The 21,123-nt window shown below is 39.6% G+C and overlaps 1 protein-coding gene across 4 annotated transcripts in view; it reads right to left on the bottom strand.

The window, feature by feature from the left end:
- The window catches only part of SDK1 (sidekick cell adhesion molecule 1), a 948,273-nt gene that overhangs the window by 396,083 nt on the left and 531,067 nt on the right, over positions 1-21,123 (bottom strand). For all 4 annotated transcript variants that reach the window (XM_039460606.2, XM_074390484.1, XM_074390483.1 and 1 more), the window contains exon 5: positions 20,518-20,651. In XM_039460606.2, coding sequence (XP_039316540.2) covers positions 20,518-20,651 — 134 coding nt within the window. The remainder of the gene's footprint in view (positions 1-20,517; positions 20,652-21,123) is intronic.

Here is a 21,123-nt window from a genome sequence, read left to right as displayed (position 1 = left end):
TGATGACAGCTTCAACAGCAGCTCTCTCATTAAGAGGGGCCTCTTGGTATTAACACACCCCTAGCCACCTCCCAAAATTAACTAGAGGCTCAGAGCTATCTGAAGTTGCAGTGGATTCTCTCTAGGGTGGTCCTTCTCAAACTTTAGTGAGGGAGAGCTTGATAAAACACAGATTCCTGGACCCCACTCTCAGAGATCCTGATCCCTAGGTCTCGGATGGGTTCTAAGACTTTTCATGTCTAACATGCATCTAAGTGAGGTGATGCTTGCGATTCTTGGACCATAGTGCAAGTAGCTCTGCCATAAACCTTCTGAGTACCACGACTTGAGAACTTTGCTTCCCAGCTGCAGTCTGTGAACTGCAGCATCAGCATCACCTGGGAGCTTGTTAGAAATCTTGGTTTTTTAAAACTTTAATGTGCATATGAATCACCTAAGTATCTTGCTAAGATGCAGGATTTGATTCAGGAGGGCTGAGATGGAGCCCCAAAGTCTGCATTTCTAACAAGCTCCCAGGATGATGCTGATTGTACTAGCCAAAGGACCACTCTGTGAGTTGAGCCCAATAATTCATAACCCCAGCTGTGTATTAAAATCACCTGGGGACCAAAACAAAGTCCTGGCCCAACCCAAGTGATTTTCATGGGCATCTAGAGTCAGAAAAAAACTGTTATATATTTAAAAGATTTATGTTTTATTTTTTCTTTACCTGTTTCTTGATGCTTATTGTTAAATATATTGGCCCAACACATTCTTTTCTCCCCCTCCTCTTCCTCTCCTTCCTTCTGTTTCAAATTTTCAGTTTTAATCTACACATATGCCTCTTATTACCACTTTCACTTAACATGGATGGCCTTCAAATATTTTGGTCACATACTCCACAAACATATTGAAAAACAATGTCCCTGTCACATATTTTAAGTTTACATTTAAGTGTTTTCATTTCTAGTGTACTATAAAACTTTAGGTTATTCTTTTCTATGTATACGGATACCATTGTGATTTGATACCTACCAACAACCATTTGAAAAATCTCCTTTTTAACAAATGCACATTTTACATCATTTATTTTCTCTAATTCATACAGAGTTTTATTTAATGTAATATATATTAAGCTTGAAAGCTTTATCACTTTACTACATTCCTCTATACCAGAAAGATAGTACAATAATTTTTTTAAAAAAACTTTTCTGTGATCCTAAAACTCCAAAGTTTAAAAAAGTAGATTGACACCAGGGCATGTGTATACCTATGTAACAAACCTGCATGTTCTACACATGTATCCCAGAAAGTAAAGTATAACAATAAAAAATTAGGTTGATTATCCATAATTATTAATAATTAATCAAACCATCATACATCATTATAAATTACTACAAATAATTATTGAATAAGAAAAGTAAAATTTACTGGAAATACATCTTTTAATGAGATAAATGGGAACGTTCTTTTTAAAATTAGTTCATGTATCCAGGGATGGATATTACTTCTAGGTAAAATGAAAAAGTGTTCAGTATGAATTTCATTTCTATTTTTTTGTTTTTATAAATGTGTATGTTGAGAAAACTTATTTTCATAAATAAATAGATAGGAAGGAAGGAGTTTTGTTATAACAATTTCACCCAATTCCTTGACAGCACTCTGATTGCTATGCCCACAGTCACATAGTGATTTATAATCAAACAGTATTTTTAATGATCTATTGGCTGACAATGTGATTGGGTTCTCCTTCAATTCTGTTGAAAACCAAGAATTGTAAGCTATCTGGCTTGCAAGGGGACTTCTTACCCACTTATGAAAGTCATCCACTTTTTCAATACTTGAAATTCTCCTTTATCTGGAAATCAGAGGGTTCTACAGGCCAGAACAATGCATCAAGGAAGAGGAGGGTTTGCTGGGAGGAATGCCTTTCCTTTGGAAGGCGGGAGAAAAGCAAGCATGAAAGAAGAGCTGGGAGGGAAGATCACAGGTACATTCTCAGGCAGATCTGTGTGGGGAAAGAGTACACATGGAAATTGAGGATGTGGATTCCCTAAAAAACATTCACCACTGACTCTCCCCTGGAGTCACTGAGCCCTGATGTGAAGATCCCTACTCTAGATTAACACCATCTATTAGTGGGGAGCAGATATGACATGCCTCTGCCCAAACTAATGCCTGCAGGGCCCAAACAGATAGGTACCATTAATAACTTGATGGGGCAGTGAAAGACACTCTCCTCCTTCTTTGTCTAACTTATTTTTGATAGAGACTTGGTTATAGCAAAAGGTTTTTGATAGAGACTTGGTTATAGCAAAAGGTTTCCCTACTACAAGAAAGACAAGAGTGCAAACATTTTGATCAACAACCACTGCATGGTCTGCTGGTGAGGGACACAGCTTGGAACTGCTGAGACCCAAGCAGGATGAGATGATGCCCCAGTAGCAGCATCCCATCAGCTCCCGCAGATCGCTGTGTTCAGGGATGGGGGCTGGCACCACAGACCATCAGTGTGTATGTGGAATCCCCAGCTTCTAGAGGCTGTCGTAGACAGTTCTGTTTGAGCCCTCTGCTAGGCAGGGCTTTGTTCCTACCTACAGCAGGAGACAAGCTGCAAATCTGTGAACAGAGAGGCACCTGCTGACTCTAGCCTTGCAGTCTCCTTTGCCAGGACGCCTCTTCCCAAAGCCTCAGCTGAATGCCTCTTACTCAACCTTTAGGTCTCAGTTAAATATCACCTCTCAGGGGAAACCTTCCAATTCCCACTTACGTGTCTGGGTTTTCCAGAGCAAACTATGCTTCTCTCAACCATGGCTCAGGTACTTTTGGCTTTACTCAGCCATTTAGATTACCATCTCCCTTGACTTCCCTAACTTCCATGCCTAGCACTGGGCCTGCTGTACAAGAGATATCTCACAGTAACTAATGAATGAATTAATCAGGATTGCTGTGTATAGCCATGCAGGCTATATACCAACCATTTATTTGGGGTACCATTTATACAGACAACTATAGACCACAAATGTGTGCAATGCAACAGCCAAGCAAACTGACTAACTGGCTATACTTGTTAAGGGAGTGTCTCCCAGCACACAGGGCTCTCCAGGCACAGATCTTCAGTATATAAAATAGAGGTAAGTATCCTGCTCATATGAACAAGGGCTCTCAAGGGGACCTGGGAGTCCAAGTCTCGCCAGTCAGGACAAGCTCTTACCACTCCTAGATCACTCCTGGATCATACAAGGAGCAAATAAAGCTCAATGATGGGTCATGTGGGCAGTTTCACTGGGAAGCCCTTTTGGATGCAAAGTGCTATGCATTTTTATAAAACTGTCCTGCTCAACATGGTAGCATCCAGCCACATGAGGTTACTAAAATTAAAAATAGTTGAAATTAGATTATAAATTCAATTCCTCAGTCACAATAGTAACATTTCAAGTATTCAATAGCTCCATGTAAAAATAGAGAACATTTCCATCATCACAGAAACTAATATTGGATTATGGGTCATACCTCAAATGCTTCCAGAGTCAGCTAATGTAGAAGCAACAGGCTAAGATACAGAAACATTTCTCTCCAAATGGGAAGTTTTCTAACACAAACTTACCTCAACAAAGAGGCAACCTGTCATCCAAAAACATCTGCCCCTCATGTTGCTTTTAATATGCAATAACTTAACATTCCACAATGAATATTTTCCCAAAACAAAGAATATAGTCCTCCACAGGAAAACTCAAGTTTCTTCATTAGGAGAAGGCAGAGATTGTTTAAACTGGGAAAGGGGTCCTACCATGGTCAGGTATTTTAAGAGAAGCTGGAAAATTTTCTCCCAGCTGTTAAATATTGGCTCATGTATTTTTAAGGTATTGTGTGGGCTAAATAAAACACAAGCCGCAAATCCAGACCACAACTGTCTAGTCAGGACTACTGATCTAGAGAAATATTGTACCTTAGGAAAGAAAACGCAAGAGGAACAAGAAATGTGTACTTGTTATGGACTGAGTTGTAAAAAAAAGTAATATGTTGAAGCCCTAACATGTAATGTGACTATATTTGGAGACAGGACCTTTAAGGAAGTGACTAAGGTTAAATGAGATCATACGGGAATCTCTAATCCAATAGGACAGGGGTCCTTACAAGAAATGGAAGAGACAACAGAGCTCTCTAATGCTCCCTTTCCTGAAACCCCAATACACAGAAAGGCCATGTGAGGACCAGCAGAAAGGTGGCTCTCTGACAGCCAGGAAGGGAGGCCCCAGTGAGAAACAAACCTGGCTGGCCAAGCTGGTTTCATCTTGGACTTCCAGTTTCCAGACTGTGAGAAAATCAATGTCTGTTGTTTAAGCTACCCAGTCTCCTAAGGAAGAGACTTGAGTTTTCCTGTGGAGGGCCCTATTCTTTGTTTTGGGAAAACACTCCTTGTGAAATCTGAAGTTATTGCATACTGAAAGCAACATGAAGGGCAGATGTTTTTGGATGACAGATTGCTTCTTTGTTCTTAAGCTGGGTGTTTGTGTTAGACAATGTCCCATTTGGAAAGAGATGTTTCTGAATCTTAGCCTTTTGCTTCTATATGTTCCCTGACTTAGAACATCCCAAACCATATTGAAAGTGCTTGTCTTTTGCTTCCACCAACAAATGCTCTGACAGTAGAAACCAGTCTGCCTCAGTCATGATATCCACAATGCCCATATTGCTTAGTGAACACTCAGTAAAGACATCTTGAGTCAATGAATTAATGAATATCTTGTATGGCAACCCAAGTTGACTAATGTAGTACTTTTGACTCACTCATACAGTGAAGTTACATATATATGTATAAGTTATATATGTAACTTATACATAAGTTATAAGGATATCAGTATTCACAATTGCATATTGAATGGCTTGGAGATGCAGAACTAATATTTATAGCTCATTTAAAGCAACTCATTTTTAACACTACAGTCTGACACGTTGAGCTTGCAAAACATGGACAGTAGTGTTATTCCACATGGCTCACTCAGTTTGCCCACAGAGGACTCTGCTCATGAGACTAATGAGGCCTGTGGCTTGAAGGCTGTAATTTTACTGATTTGTTCTATTTATAACACAGTCCCTCTCTGAGAAGTCTCCCGTATTTTCTCTATATAAGCCTATACCAATACTCATATAAATAAGAACGATTGTGAAGAATCTTTCCAAGGAAGCATTTCTTCAGCTTACAATCTTGTGTGGCTTGACCTTACCTTGTCTTTAACAACCCTGTCTTTACGACAGGCAAAGGTCTGAAAATGTAAATGGCAGAAACTCAGGATGTGCAGGAAAATTACTATTCTCTGACTTAGAACATCCCAAACCATATTGAAAGTACTTGTTTGTCTTTTGCTTCCACCAACAAAAGCTCTGATAGTAGAAACCAGTCTGCCTCAGTCACAATATCCTCAATGCCCATGACGCTTAGTGAACACTCAGTAAATACCTCTTGAGTCAATGAATTAATGAATGCATTTCTAAATAAACAGAAGAACAGAGAAACAAATATTCTTCCGAAGCGGGACTTAAGCCAAGAGTTCAGGATAGGTAAGAGCTGAAAACATAGCATGGGGGTGAGAGAACTTTCTAGGGAACTCAGAAGAGAAAACAGCTGAGGGATAGAAAGTATATGGAGGCAGGCTAATTTAATTTCCTAGTGAAAATGTCTAGCAACATAGTAAATTCCATCTCAAGGCACAGTGTCCCAGATAGTAGGTTCAACAGGGCAAGGTTTAGCCACCGTATCCAGAAGCAGCATAATTAATTTAATGAGTAAGACTGAGACAAAGAGGGATGCCCACAACCAGCAGGTCAAATGAAGTCATAAAACAGAAGAAATGTGAGTGAATAATGGAGGAAATGCATGTGGACAAGCCTTCCATCTTTGGGCACCTTACTAAGTCAGACAGAGAAGTTCGCACATCAGAAGTATCAAATTTTAGAGTCAGGGTGACCTTGAAGTCACTTGTCCTACTTTTTCCTTACCAAAGATTGAAGGCCCAGGCTGGCATTCAGGCCTGGAGATAACATTTGATTGATTGTGATGTGTAAAGTCACAAGAGTGAATGCAAACTCCAAGAAGAAAAAGAAAAGTCACAAAGACAAAGCAAAACATTGCACTGAAGGATTAAAGGATGAAGAATCCTTACATCTTGGGATGAGAAGAGCCAAATGGAACAATAAATACCAAAAGAAAAGGAGCTACAGGAAGAACAAGCTGATGAGCAGGCATCCTCAGATGCCAGGGATGGAGAGGGGACCAGGAAACGGTGGGTAAAAAAAGTCTTGCTGCACAGGCTTTCATGCACTCACTGGACAAGTATTTACTGAGCCCTTAGCATCATACAGTCTTCCCGTTGCTTATGGAAACAAGCAAAAATCCTTATCCTCACAGAACTTATGGGAGATGAAGACAACACAACTAAAGATTCTCTTGGAATGGGGTTGTATTAAATGCAGAGTCTTGCTGGGGGACACTGATATTTAAATCAAGGGAGCAAACTAAAGGACGGTGGTTATGGCAGTTCCCAGTCATAGAAAGCACTGTTCTACTCCAAACCCCCTTTTCCTAATCATCTCACTGGTGGTGCATCTCTCCGTAAGTGAAAGAAAAGATTTTTAGAGTTCTGCTAACAAAGCTGTTCCAGCTTCGGAAGCAGAATTAATTGCTCCCTTGCCTGTGCTTCCGGAGCTGCTTCCATGTAACTTCCTCTCGTCTGGCATTTAACACACTGTGTCCTTGTCGTTTGTTGGTGTGCCAGCCTCTCCTGGCCAAAGTGAGCTCAGAGAAGGCAGGAACAACGTGTTGTGTCACCAAGTTTCCTCGGCATTAAGCGTAATGTCTGATAAGTATCAGATGCTCAGCGTTTTCTGAGTGAAATACTAGAACTGAAGTCTGAGTGTTTAACGGGCAGGGAGTAGTGGGGAATCATATACTTAGAGACAGAAGTGAGACAGAGACTCTAAAAGCCAAAGAAAATCATATTCAACCCTTTCCTTGATTCTTCTATATAGACACTGAAAATGGTATAGGCTGATGCCAGTATGCCAGCTGTTTCCCTCTATGATATTAAGTTTACTCTTTTACGCATCCCTGAGTATCCTTCCAGGATGAGATGATATTCAAAATATTTAGTGACTAACATGGCAGGGTCACTAGCTAACCAGCATGGAGGCCCGTGGGGGCAACATGGCTTAACATCTGTCCTTCAAGTGCAAACTGCAGAGGTAGATAGGATCCAGGTAATCTAATGCCAGGCTAGGGTTCAAGTAAGTAGAACTGCTTCCTAGATTTTCATCAAGAACATGCTTTTTGTCATGGTTTTTACAAATACTATTAACTAAAATGAACAAAGAAAAGGCTCAAAATACTGCCCATCCGTTTCATACATTTTCAAATGTGATGGTACCATTTTTGCACTTGCCATTTTCTCAATTTAAGAGAAGTGACGTTTTCTTGAGGAGACTAAAGAAGTATGAAACTACTTAAGCTTTCTGAAATGAACCAATAACCAAAGGGCAACATATGCATATGGTTTCCACTCCTACATCATTCTGACTGATGAGGATGCTTCTCAGCGTTTTAAGGATTAGAAAGGAAGACGTTTGAATTCTGGGTACATTTGTGCTGAAAATTTTCCCAAATGGAAGCAAACCTTTGTGAAATTCAACACTGTCTGAATTAATAAAACTACAGAGTGACATCCTGTTGGGGAAAGAAGGTGTGCAACAATCTTTCAAGGAAAGTGAAGGGTATTTAATACCAGACACGGTCTTTAACAGCAGATGAGACACACCTCAGCAAAATACATCATCAGCAAAACAGCAAACAACCTCATGGGGCCAGCCAAATGTTCGCCATTACTGACTTAAGTCAACTCTGACTCCTACTCTTTAAATTCAAGTTGGGAACTAAAATGGAAAAGCCTTCATTCTTTCACGATTTTCTCTAGAGTTTTGCACTTCCAGTTTTGATATTTGTATCTTGTTCCCTAGAAAAAAATCGCAAAACCATTACAGCTTTCAGACTTCCCAGATCTCATGCAGGCCTAATACCAAGGTGAGCTAGGGAATTCCCAGCTCACATGTTTATGATTCTATAAAACTACATAAAATAATATCTTCAGTATCTACCTCAAAAAGCTGCACTTGCTAGCTAGTTATTCCTCAGCAAAATAACAGTTTACACTGACAAGCAGGGGTCACAGGGTTTCTTAGACCTTCCTCGGACCCTCTCAGCCAAACATAGAGATATACTAGACTTGAAGGAACTAATTTTGTGCTAAAGAGGATGTTCTTCAAGATCATGAAAGGCGAAGGGGTGCAGGGAGGATAATTACCTCAAATAACAAAGAATCACAGGGAGAGACTATTGCTAAGAACTCACTAATTAGAACCCATAAAGAAAGAATCTACATCTTCAGATAAATTTCTGGTTTCTATTATTCCTGATATAAATTCCATGTCTTTACGTCTCAGATACAAAGTGCTCTTGGAAAAGTGGGGAATACAGCACTCTGGATTTGGTAATGGTCTTCAGCATTATTAAGTGGCCTTTTACTTTAACAGACACTCTACCTGATTTTCTCCAGGCTTGATTTAATATTCTCAAACACATTGTAAAGATCTACAATTTTAATTACCTGCTGTAAGAGCCAAAAGAACATCATTTACAATGAACAGTAATAAAACATTATGACTAAGTGGTAAAGATGGAACAGAACTGTTATCAAAAGGTGACCAATCGTTAGTCTGTATTCACAACAGCCACAGCCAGATTAAGAAATTACAACATGATTTTAAAAATCAAAAACCATTCTACAATATAAGTAATCTCAGTAAGTAAAATGGTGAAAGTCTCCTTGGGAGAAAGACAAACCTGGATTCAAAACAAATCCACATAATCCACTGCATATGATTATGGAAATAATTTGCTGCCTTATCTGCAAAATGGGGATAATACTGACCTTATGGCTTCTTGTTTGTTAAAAAATTGTGTTTAAATGGTGGTTATTATAATTATTATAGCAGTATTTTAAGAGACAGGGTCTTGCTCTCTTGCCCAGGCTGGAGTACAGTGGTGCAATCTCAGCTCACTGTAGCCTCGACCTCCCTGGCTCAAGTGGTCCTCTTACCTCAGCCTTCTGAGCAGCTGGGAACACAGATATGCACCACCACAACTGGCAGATACACACACACACACACACACACACACACACACACACACACACATATGTAAAGACAGAATCTCCCTGTGTTGCCCAGATTGGTCTTGAACTCCTGGGCTCAAGCGATGTTCCTGCCTCAGCTTCCCAGAGCACTGGGCATGAGCCAACACGCCTTGCTGATTGTTTTTTTAAATGAGATATAATATTTACATACTGGGCATAGGTAGACGTCCAGTGAACAGCTGTTGTTACTACTACTACAATAAGCCTTCATTATGCTTTGGACCAAATTGCATCTTTCGGTCTTTAAAGTTGGAAATTTTAGTTAACCCATGAATTAGTCAGCCTACCCTTAGCACAAATACCATTTTATTATTGAAGAGATGGGTTCCACTCCAGATGTTCCCTCTGAATCTGAAAATAATATATTCTCATTTTTCTGAAAGAGGAGATATGAAAAGACAATTTAGCTTAGCAACTAACACAATCTGGATTTTGAAAACCTGAAAAATTCTGAAGGAAGGGAAATTAAACAGGTGTTTCTTAATTAGCAGTTTCAGAATACTGAGCTCATTCGTAAAAGAAAAAATCGTATGAGTAGAACCATTTAGTCTAGAAAGTAACTAAAAGCTGAACCCTAGGAAATTCACCAGAATCATTGCTATATCCAACTACTGCGTAAACACAGTTTCTCTAAGAAAACTACATTTACAACTAGCAACTTGTTCTGTGTGGTCTTATCTCAGCCAATAACGATTACTTTGCCTAGGATTTCTGCAGACAAGCTGTGTAATGGATGTATGGTAGAGACTGTACAATGAATGCAGGAAAAATTCAATTTTCCATCCCCCTTGTTTATGCCCTCCAAAAACTCCTTGTCTTTCATATTAGTTACAATGACAAGGAGTGTAGACAACTTCAATGACTGTAATATCTACAGTGATCAGAGCTAGAAAGAAAACCCATAAGTTATAATCTTGGGTCATTCTCAATATATTACATACTTGGAAATGTTATATTTACATACTATGACTCAACAAGGAAATTATCTTCAATTCCCTATAGGTAAACTGAATTCAGGTACTGGCTGCTGGCTAAGTCTAAGAAATTAGGTCCCAGAGTCAAAGGTAAAAATTACTTTTACCTTAGCCCAGGCGCAGTGGCTCACTCCTGTAATCCCAGCACTTTGGGAGGCTGAGAAAGGAGGATCTCTTGAGCCCCAGAGTTCAAGACCAGCATGGGCAACATGGGGAGATCCTGTCTCCACAAAAAATTTTTAAAAATTAGCCAAGTGTGGTGGTTCACACCTGTAGTCTCAGCTACTTGGGAGGCTGGGGTGGGAGGATCACTTGAGCCCTGAAAGTTGAGACTGTAGTAAGCCATGATTGTGTCACTGAACTGCAGCCTGGGCAACAGAAAAAGACCCTGTCTCAAAATAAATAAATAAATAAATAAGGGGTTATTTTAAGTTCTAGCCCCCAAACTGCCAAAATTAAAGAACTCTTATGCTTAAATATCTGAATATAATAATTTCAATTGAGACATTTAACAAGGGGACAGAGGGAAGGTAGATTGGAGGAATTACTAATGCTGAGTTATACAGAGGAGTTTGTAAAAAATCTGGTTAGGCAAATCACTACCGTAGGATAATTTTTGTCTTTCAATAATCACAGCATAATTGGGAGAAGTAAATGAATACTCAAGGTCCCTCTACGGAATCCAACTGGTCAGTTCTGCTTTGTTTATTAAGTCTCGAAGTGCTTGCCTTACTCCCTGGGTAAAGTTTACTCACTGCAAAATCTGTCACTACAGTTTGATATCAGTATCTGGAAATTAGGAAGTGTAATCACGCACATCAGTCTTATAAATCCACCAGAACAGATCATGTCTTACTTTATATCCTATGTGCTGTCTAATGCATTACTGATAACAAAACAACTGCTTTGTTATGAGAAATTGTGACTTTTTGTTATGATGCTTCATTCATAAGCACTGACTCCAGGGCATCTCTCACTGCATCCTTAAGCCAAGCGTGTGTGCTGTCCACCCAAGTGTGCCTCACTGGGGTTGCAGGGGGCCAGCCTCAAAACTGCTGGGCCACAGCATACTGCTATTCCCTGGTTTGAGTGTTTATTGGGAGTAGTTTTGGTATCAGAACAGAAGGCCTCCTTTTTTTAACTCAGAACCAGGCTCTTCTGAGGTCTGCATGCACAGAGCTCTTCGCAGAGAGCTTCCCTGCTGGACAGCCACCTCCCTCCAAGTTTTGCCTTCTCCTTGGGCTTCTCTCTCGGACACATTTGGATACTATGGGCACACCCAGCTGCCATGGTATATGCTGTTCTGCTTTTATAGGAGAAACAAGGGTTTTGGGAAGAGGACAAATAAACTTTGGCTTGAATCTTCAACTTCCCATTGACTATTCTTGAGGTCAATAACCTCACCTCTTAAAGCCTCAGTGTCTTCAGCTGTGAAACAGAGTTGATTGTTAACCCACAGGGCTGTCGTGGAATTTCAGAAGGAAAATATATGTGACAACATCTGTCAGGTCTCAAGAAATTTAAGGGCCTTCTTCTGTCTATGTCGGTCCTTGGAGGATCATCAACAGTATTCTTATTTATAAATTATTATCAGATCTGCATATAGCCTGAAACAGTTGTTGCTCCTAGATGACCTAAAAGAATTTTGTAAAACTGTGTATCTTGCCCACATCTGGACATCTAAAATTTTTCATTATGAAAAATAATGAAAATTATAAAATGAAAAATTATAAACATATATTTATAAATTTTCATTATTTTATTATTTTTACATAATAAATTTGAAGGACTGAAAATAATATGATTTCTAATATATTCTAATGTTTAATATTTCAGTATATTTTAATAAAACTACTGCAACACATTTATATGTAGTCAAAGGAATCTAAATATTTGATAAACAGGTCTAAAGATTTGATACACAGCATCACCCATTTAAAAAACACATGAACAAGCTCTAAGTTTTAATAGGAAGAAATTTTACAACATTCCTTTTCTTTCTTCTTTGTATTTCCATCTTACACCCCCACAGAATTGTATCCTTTATGCATTACATTTACTGAGTCAAAGTATTTTATTAATTACCTTATAGCCCCTGAAAAAATATGTATATCAATTTAAATTTTGGTAGGGCTCAGTAGCTCACACCCGTAATCCCAGTGCTTTAGAAGGCCAAGGGGGAAGGATTATTTAAGGCCAGAATTTGAGACCAGCCTGGGTAACATAGCCAGACTCCATTTCTATAAAAAAATTAGCTAGGGTTGGGGGTGGCAGCTCTCGCCTGTACTCGCAGCACTTTAGGAGGCCAAGGCAGGTGGATTACAAGGTCAGGAGTTTGACACCAGCCTGGCCAATATGGTGAAACCCTGTCTCTACTTTAAAAACACAAAAATTAGCTGGGTGTGGTGGTGGGCATCTATAGTCCCAGCTACTTGGGAGGCTAAGGCAGGAGAATCGCTTGAACCTGGGAGGTGAAGGCTGCAGTGAGCCAAGATTCCACCACTGCACTCCAGCCTGGGCAACAGAGCAAGACTTTGTCTCAAAAAAAAAAAAAAAAAAAAAAGCGAGTCACGATGGTTCATAGCTGTAGTCTCAGCTACTTAAGAGGCTGAGGCAGGAGGACTGCATGAGTCCAGGAGTTTCAGGCTGCATCAACCATGATCTCACCACTGCACTTCTGTCTGTGTAACAGAGTGAAATTGTGTCTAAAAAAAATATATATATTTCTTAAAAAAATTTTTTTAACCATGACAAATTTTGATGAATAGGTTTTTATATTTTAAAAAACTAGAAATTCGGCCGGGCGCGGTGGCTCAAGCCTGTAATCCCAGCACTTTGGGAGGCCAAGGTGGGTGGATCACGAGGTTGAGAGATCGAGACCATCCTGGTCAACATGGTGAAACCCCATCTCTACTAAAAATACAAAAAATTAGCTGGGCATGGTGGTACATGCCTGTAATCCCAGCTACTCAGGAGGCTGAGGCAGGAGAATTGCCTGAACCCAGGAGGCGGAGGTTGCGGTGAGCCGAGATTGCGCCATTGCACTCCAGCCTCGGTAATAGGAGCGAAACTCCGTCTCAAAAAAAACAAACAAACAAACAAAAAAAAACTAGAAATTCATCTCTCAATGACACAGAGAGTGCAACAGATAAAAATGAAAGAAATTTTGTTAGAGTATCTCTCAATTCTTTACATTCTTTTTAAGTTATATACCAAAAGTCATATAGTAATTTATTCATTTATTTTATTATTATTATTTTTTTGAGACAGAGTCTTGGTCCATTGCCTGGGCTGGAGTGTAGTGGCGCAATCTCAGCTCACTACAGCCTTTACCTCCCAGGTTCAGGTGATTCTCCTGCCTCAGCCTCCCAAGTAGCTGGGATTACAGGTGCCTGCTACCACGCCTGGCTCATTTTTGCATTTCTAGTAGAGATGGGGTTTCACCACATTGGTTAGGCTGGTCTCGAACTCCTGACCTCAGGTGATCAGTCCACCTAGGCCTCCCAAAGTTCTGGGATTACAGGTATGAGCCAATGTGCCCCACTGTCATATAGTAATTTATTAGTTAGGACAGACATGTTTTGTTCTAATAACAAACCCTGAAATCTCAGTGCCAACCATACAAAGGTTTGTTTCTTACTCATAATGAGTCCAATTCTGCTTGGGTGGCCCTCCTGGGCTATTCTTCCCACGTACTGATTAAAATATCCAGACAGCTTCCATCTTGTGGTTCAATATGTGGCCTGGCCATGGTTGTCCCAAAGGGGAAGGGAGATCATGAAGGTAACACTCTGGCTCTTAAACACATGGCCTGAAAGCGATACTTTGTCCCATTCACATGGCCCCCCACCTGCAAAGGGGCTAGAAATCTCTTCCTGTTCTAAGAACATGTGGACTGTATTACAGTTAGCAATGATTAAGTTATTTGTAATGAAGTGTCAGCTGACAACACACATAGGACCTACCTCATTTTGCGGACAGCAAACGATTCAAAACACCTGATTTATAAAATGATTTATTTCCCAATTATTAGAGTCTTTTACTTTCTCAATTCTGCCACTGATGTTTAGAATTCTCCCTTTGTTTGGCACTTGGGCATTTATACCCTCAGATAATTGCCCATGTTAAAGATTCAGGATGAGCAAGAAATGAGCCTTCCATCTTATTCAGAAAGAAAGGAGCAGTTGTGAAAAGCAAAATTTGACCTCAGGCATCCTCAGATCCAGTTTTAGAATGTGAATATGAAAGGACTGAAAATAGGTTCCCTGGAAATTATACATGCCTGCCTATGCCTTGGAAATCTGTATGTATCCTGGGTGATACTCATAGACCAGTGATTACTGCTTTGGGAAACTCGGGCTATTGGGCTACCCCAAGTTTGTTCAAATGTTGAGGGCAAATGATCATAGCTTAACCTGATTTCCTAAGATTTAGCAACAGTAAAATCAGGTAGAAATAGATCTCACAGGGGAAAAGAAGACACCTTGGGATGAGAAGAGATGGGAATATGGTGAAGGAGGCGTGAGTGGGTAATAGAAACGGTCCAGTTTTGCCTTGTTGGGTGGGGAGAGAATGATGTCTTTGCTGTGGTTACTGAAGTCTTGCTGGCAGTCACCAGCTACATTCCTCTTCTAAAACTCATTCCCCAATCCATCTGTTTGGGGCTCAGAAACAATTAGACCTGGTATTTTCACTTATGTTTTCTCACCAAAAGCACGAGAAAGAGACAAGTTTAAATGCTATTTTTTATGCAGGTTGAGTCTGTTAATTGGATGGCCCCCTATGACATTCTGTACACAAGAATTTTCTGTCTGAAAATTCTCATTGTCAGAGATGTTAGCAGGCTGTGCATGCCCTATGGTTCACCTTTGCCTAGAAAGGTGGATTTATGTCCTTGTGTGTTTAGTTTTATCTAAACTAACTCTCACAAAGTGGACAACTGAAGACAAAGGCATTCCTAGGAAGAAACCACAGATCTGAGTCACTCAGAACACCAGCACAATCAGATGACAACAAACGGCAGTGGGGACACTTGCACAGTTAGAAGCCATGTCGCCAGGAAAAACAATTATCTGTAACCAGATGTCATAAGGAGTTTTCCAAAAAACTAAATTATATCAAGAAAATCAAGTAAAATATGGATTTCCATTCATGAAGTGCATATTGCACCATGAGACATTGAGTAAAGACGGAAGGAAACTTTCATGATTAGCACTGCTGATTCCCTTAGTCTCTTCTGTCTGATGGTTAATGCTTAGAATTGATAGGTAACTAGGTGTTCACGCATAAGGGGTGTTAGATATAGTGAACTCCAAGTTTCTTTTCAAATAATCAGTACGTCAGTATGTTCAGCTCTCTTATTCTTTAATTCCCCATTTTAAGGTTTAACTTCCTGGTTCTCTGCGCCCCCTTGCCTCTAGTTTCAGTAAACAACTTTCCTACCAGGTCTAATCAGTAGTTTACATCTTTTCCCCTGGTCACCGGCTTTGACCTGAGTCACCCTGGTCACCTGCTCTGACCTGTTCCTAACCATCCTTCCTGCCAAACTACCCACCCCGCCACTCTGGATTATACCCCTGCTCTCTTTAAAATAGCCAATCGGAATTAGCTTAGATTGTGCAGTCTAACCCTAGTCAACAGGGGAACGACACAGCAGTAGGGGCTACTTACACCAGGAATAAGATCCCCTTCCCCTCCCTTGACCAGGTTTGTGCTCACCATTGCTCCATCTGTGAAACATATCCTTGGCTTGCTGAGGAAATTTATATTCAAGTGCTACTTCTTTTGCAGCACTGAAAATGTACATATAACATGGGAAATGCTGAAGGCTTATTTCTTGATGGTGTGTTTACGGAAAAGTGTTAGGGACCATGGCCTAGACTTAGTTCTAACACCGGCTCAGGAGACCCAGGGCCAGAGTATGCCTCATGCTTCACTCTGTACAGCAGGTTCAACGAATGGCTAAATAATTAAACTCATGATTTTACTATAAAATACATACTTATTTATGTTTCTGAAAATTCTGGCAGTAAAGTATCATACAACCTATAAAACTGTGCGTGGTTCTAAATTGCTCACTTTTGATGGGAGGCTAGGCCTCAGATTGATTTTTAGTAATATTTCAAACAGTTCCTATTGTTTTAGAAACCCAAGCCATGTTACAGTCCATCTGGAAGGCTTCTGCCTTTAATGTTAAAGGTACAAGGAAAATAGGAGAGAGTTTTGTCCAGGGAACACAAAAGCCTTATTTTACAAAGCAGTCCTTTCAAATGACTGTTCACAGACATGATTCTCAGGAATCCACTTTCAACTACTAAACCTATATGAGGTCTGCAGTTAAATTAGCATTATAGAGGACAAAAAAAAATGTTAAGTGGTCTTCAGAATTAAAAGCAAGGGTTTGTCAGCCTGAAGGAGGATCAGCTGAAATGATATCCTATCTGCAAATGCTGTTTGAAGAGAAGACATTAAGATGAAAGAGGGGAAAAAGGAATGAGAGAGGCAATCATTCCTTTTTTAATCCAAGCTTCATCGCTAGTAGAGAATCTCATTACACTGGACATTCTGAATATTGGATCAGAACTGATGATGTGTCTAAGGTATGTACAATGGCATTTAAACAATGATTGATTCATCACTGTATAGAATTCGTCTCATCTCCTAACTCTATGCTTTTTTTTAAAAAGAAGAAAACTCCTATTCACATATTAATTTGGTTCAGAAGTTCTATTCCACAAAGGTTAACGCAATGTAAAATCCTCAAAGCAAAAGCCAAAAATAGGTTGACAGGTTCATAAAGCTTGCCTGGGTCTGACCTCAGAACAGAAGCGTCTATTCTGAGCCATGCCCAACCCCTTCTTTTTCTGGTGTGCACCTGAGCTGTGGGAGCTGGCTATGAAAAATTCATGTAGGACGCTTCAACAGTCCCACCTATGTCCTTAACATCTGCTTGCTTCACATCACATTAAAACTTCAAAGTGGATCCACCCCTGGGATGGCAGCAAGCTCTCACCAGGGAAGCGGGGTGGAGAGTTCAGAGAAGTCCTCTCTTCCCTACAGGAATATCAGTGCAGAACATGCAGGAATTTATCTTCTTAACCATGCAAAAGGGGAGATATGTTAAGAGATAATAATGTCATCTACTAAATATGCACAAAACAGCAGGCAGTATCATTACGGGACTGCATCTCACTTCTAACAGTCATGAATTTTTTTTCAAAAAATATTTATTTAAATCTAAAACCTCTTTATCTTTTGCTTTCCATAAGCTTCCAGTGTAGCCACAGTATTTAGTAATTGAAAAGGTGAAGATGTTTTTGAACTCTCAAGTACAAGGTTGTTGATGAAAATGTATTATGTCCTCCTGTTAGCTGGGTGACAGCGCATCACTTATTTAGATGTTTTGAGACAGGGCTAGACCTGGATGCTACTCCCCGCCAACACAGTGCTGTCCTCGAGGAAGAAACGGATTCTTACTACAACAGCAAACAAGAGGTGGGGCTGCATGACACTCCAATTTTAAACTAATTACAGCACAATCCACCAGGAATTTAATTACCAGGACCGGATCATACCCATGGGGTTCACTACATAAAGGTTCTCTGCTTTATTCTCTCGACAGCAAGGAAAAATTTATCTTCGTTAAATGATAATTGGCTGTAATATCTTCTGATTTTTCAGAAATGCCGGCTGGAAAGTTTTTAAAAAATTTTCATCAATCTTGTTTGGAGTTTCCACAAAAGGCTACATCAGAAGAAAAAGATGTCTAAGTCTGCAGAACACACTCTATCTTACTACTATTATGAATAGGTCTTGAGAATATCTAATTTCATAACAAATCTGGTGAGGAGTCGCATCCTTCAGTACTTCACAGTCTCACCAGGAGTAAGGCGGCCAGGTCCTGAACTGCAGTGTTCATTGCTTAGACCACTCATTGCATTCCAGAAAGAAGCACGATTTAAACAATTCTGGGGGCTTCTACAGATTAATCAGGACTTCTGACTTTTAGAGGTTTTCAAAATAAAACTTTTAGAAAAAAAAAAAAGCATAATTGGTTGCCATTTAACATTTAGCTAAAGCCAATATGTCAACAGGAAGGTTCTCCTAAGAATTAAAATAAGGCAGTTTCTGCAACCTCCTTACTTCTCCTATTTTACCTGGCCCTGATAAAAAGCAAACAATTCATGAAGGAACAAAATGTAGCTTTTTCTCCTAAGATTTAAAGTAAGTCCATATATCTCACTTTTTACATATTTTTACCTGGTGCCAATGAAAAGTTAAAAATATACATACAAAGGAACAAAATGCAAGCCAGTTAATTATAATATTTATGAGCAGCTTTCAATACACTTTTTGGTCAGGGTAGAAACTGAAATTACTGAAAAAAATTTACGTATTCCAATTATCTAAAGCCACGGTATAGCATTAGTATGGCAGTTTGCAAATTTACTGTATTCGCTTTATTTTCAGGTAGGCAAGTACCAGGTAAGGACTGTTTTATAACTTTGTCATGTTAACCACAATTTTTGTGGAATAATTTTTTTCCTTCTTCTAACAGAGGAAGGCCAACTTCCTTGTTTCTGATGCAGAATTTCACCCTCTTTGGCCCATTATTATCTTGGTAGTTATATTACAATTGAGTACAATATCATATTTGCTAAACAGCATAAATGACTCTACTTGTAATATCTGGAATCATTAAAATAGTAACAATGTATTTGACAATACAATTTCCATTCTTTATCATCACCATTGGAAAAAATCATAATAAATCACCCTTTTTTCTATTGTAATTCCTGTTGCAGACAGTCCTTTCACTCGCAGTACAGCATGCACTGGGTTTTGTGAACCCCACACCTAATCCATGTGCATAATTCTCCACGGCATCACAAAGGCCCCACTCATCCTAAATCTGTCACAGACTACATTCTGGAGAGCAAGATTCAATTCCTCAAATTAAGGAGCTAAAGGCAGGATGACAGCACATCATGGCCACTTAGGACCAATTAGGTAGGCATGTGAGAGCCCACTCAGTTAATTCCCACAGATGCCTGTACCCAGAGTTTGCCATAAAGATTCGCCCAGGAAATTCTACTGGGCCTAAGGCAATTGTACCCCTCCAGGGCCATGTGAGGCAAATACTATCACTCTATCCCACATACTTATTTTATTTTTGAGATGGAGTTTCACCGGCGTGATCTTGTCTCACTGCAACCTCCGCCTCCTGGGTTCAAGCAGTTCTCCTGTCTCAGCCTCCTAAGTAGCTGGGATTATAGACACCCGCCACCATGCCCAGATAATTTTGTATTTTTCATAGAGATGGGGTTTCACCATATTGGCCAGGTTGGTCTCGAACTCCTGACCTCAGGTGATCCGACTGCCTTAGTCTCCCAAATTTCTGGGATTACAGGCGTGAGCTACCATGCCCAGTCCCACATACTTTTCAAACCACTTGCAGGGGGAAATCATTCCTTTAAGATAATTTTTTAAAAGATGAAATCCACTACTATACAAATGAATCAATATAATTCACTCATATGATATGATCATAATATTTTGAAATTTACCATCCACCATGACTAGTTTCAACCCTATTTTCTCAACCACATGACAATTTCATTTCATCCCATGAAGCTTCATGCTGCAAACATTTGATGACAAGCCTTCTGATATGGATATCTGAATCTAGTTTAATTCAGACTTCTTGCTTTGGGTGACTTTCCCTTCTTTAGCAACTAACTCTTGCTGGTAGAATTTAAAGGCCAAACATGTGAAACTAATTTTGCTCAAACTAATGTCCCCTCAAATAAAATATACAAATACCCATGATTTTTGTGCATTCTCTTCAAGAATCAGGCTTTTAGTTAAATTAGGTGGAAAAAAATGATCAACCGATTATGCTTAAATACTGCTAACTTTGGTACAACTTACTGGGTAGAATTTCTCAAGGATTTTCTTGTTAGATTAAAAGAATATAATTTGTCCCTAATTTAGGCCTAATTTAGGTTCATGGATACAATTCATTTAAATTGAAAGATTTTTTGTTGTTAGGAACAATATGTGTTGACTGCATAAAAAGCAAATACTTTCTTTAAATTCCCAAAACAAGTAAGATCTGGCATTCAAAAGTATCAGTTAGATTCACATTTTTCTGCATATCATTTCAAAGAAAACAGCCCTAAAGCTCTCCAAACTACTGACATTGGATAAATATTAAATCATAACTACTATGCTAGAGAGATAAAATTTATTGCAGTGGTTATTAATTAAAGCAAGATTTTATTGCTTTCAGAATTACCATTTGGGATTTCAAAACTCACTTGCTATGCTCAAATGAATGAATGGGCTTGTCTTGTTTTCTCCATTCTTCTCATTCACAGCCTGCACGTAGTATGCCCCAGTGTCACTAGGTGTCGTGGCAAGGATCACCAGCTGATTCTCCAACGTGATGGCTCTGTTTCAGAAAAGAGGAGGACAGTGTCAAAGCTATTCCCGGGAACATATTTGTAAGACAAAATTAATTAGGCCAACTCTAAATGAATGACTAGAGTTTAAAAGAAGAGCTGGAAGGGCAAAAACAATACACGGGCTGACTTTAAGACCACGACAATGGCAGAGAGAGCCTCTTCTGATGCAGCTGGCACACTGCGGCCCCAGTGTCTCAGCCTACTGGTGCTCCACTCATCCTGATTCTCACTCATCCTGATTCCAGCACTTGACTGTGAAGAAGGCAATGCTCTGGAACACATACATCCAGACTTTATTAAAACTCAGAGGTTCCTCTGAGTATGCATAACATGGTCAGCTAGAAGAAATCCCTTCAATTAGAAGGCTGGACCACAACAACCCTGACCCAAGGCAAGTGAATTTATTGCGGTTTTCTCCACCTTAGGGGAGCTTCATCAGAGCCTTTGTGTATGGATGTC

This window comes from Saimiri boliviensis, chromosome 20 (assembly GCF_048565385.1).
Source record: "Saimiri boliviensis isolate mSaiBol1 chromosome 20, mSaiBol1.pri, whole genome shotgun sequence".
Classification (NCBI taxonomy): domain Eukaryota; kingdom Metazoa; phylum Chordata; class Mammalia; order Primates; family Cebidae; genus Saimiri; species Saimiri boliviensis.
This window is presented reverse-complemented; position numbering and strand designations above follow the sequence as displayed.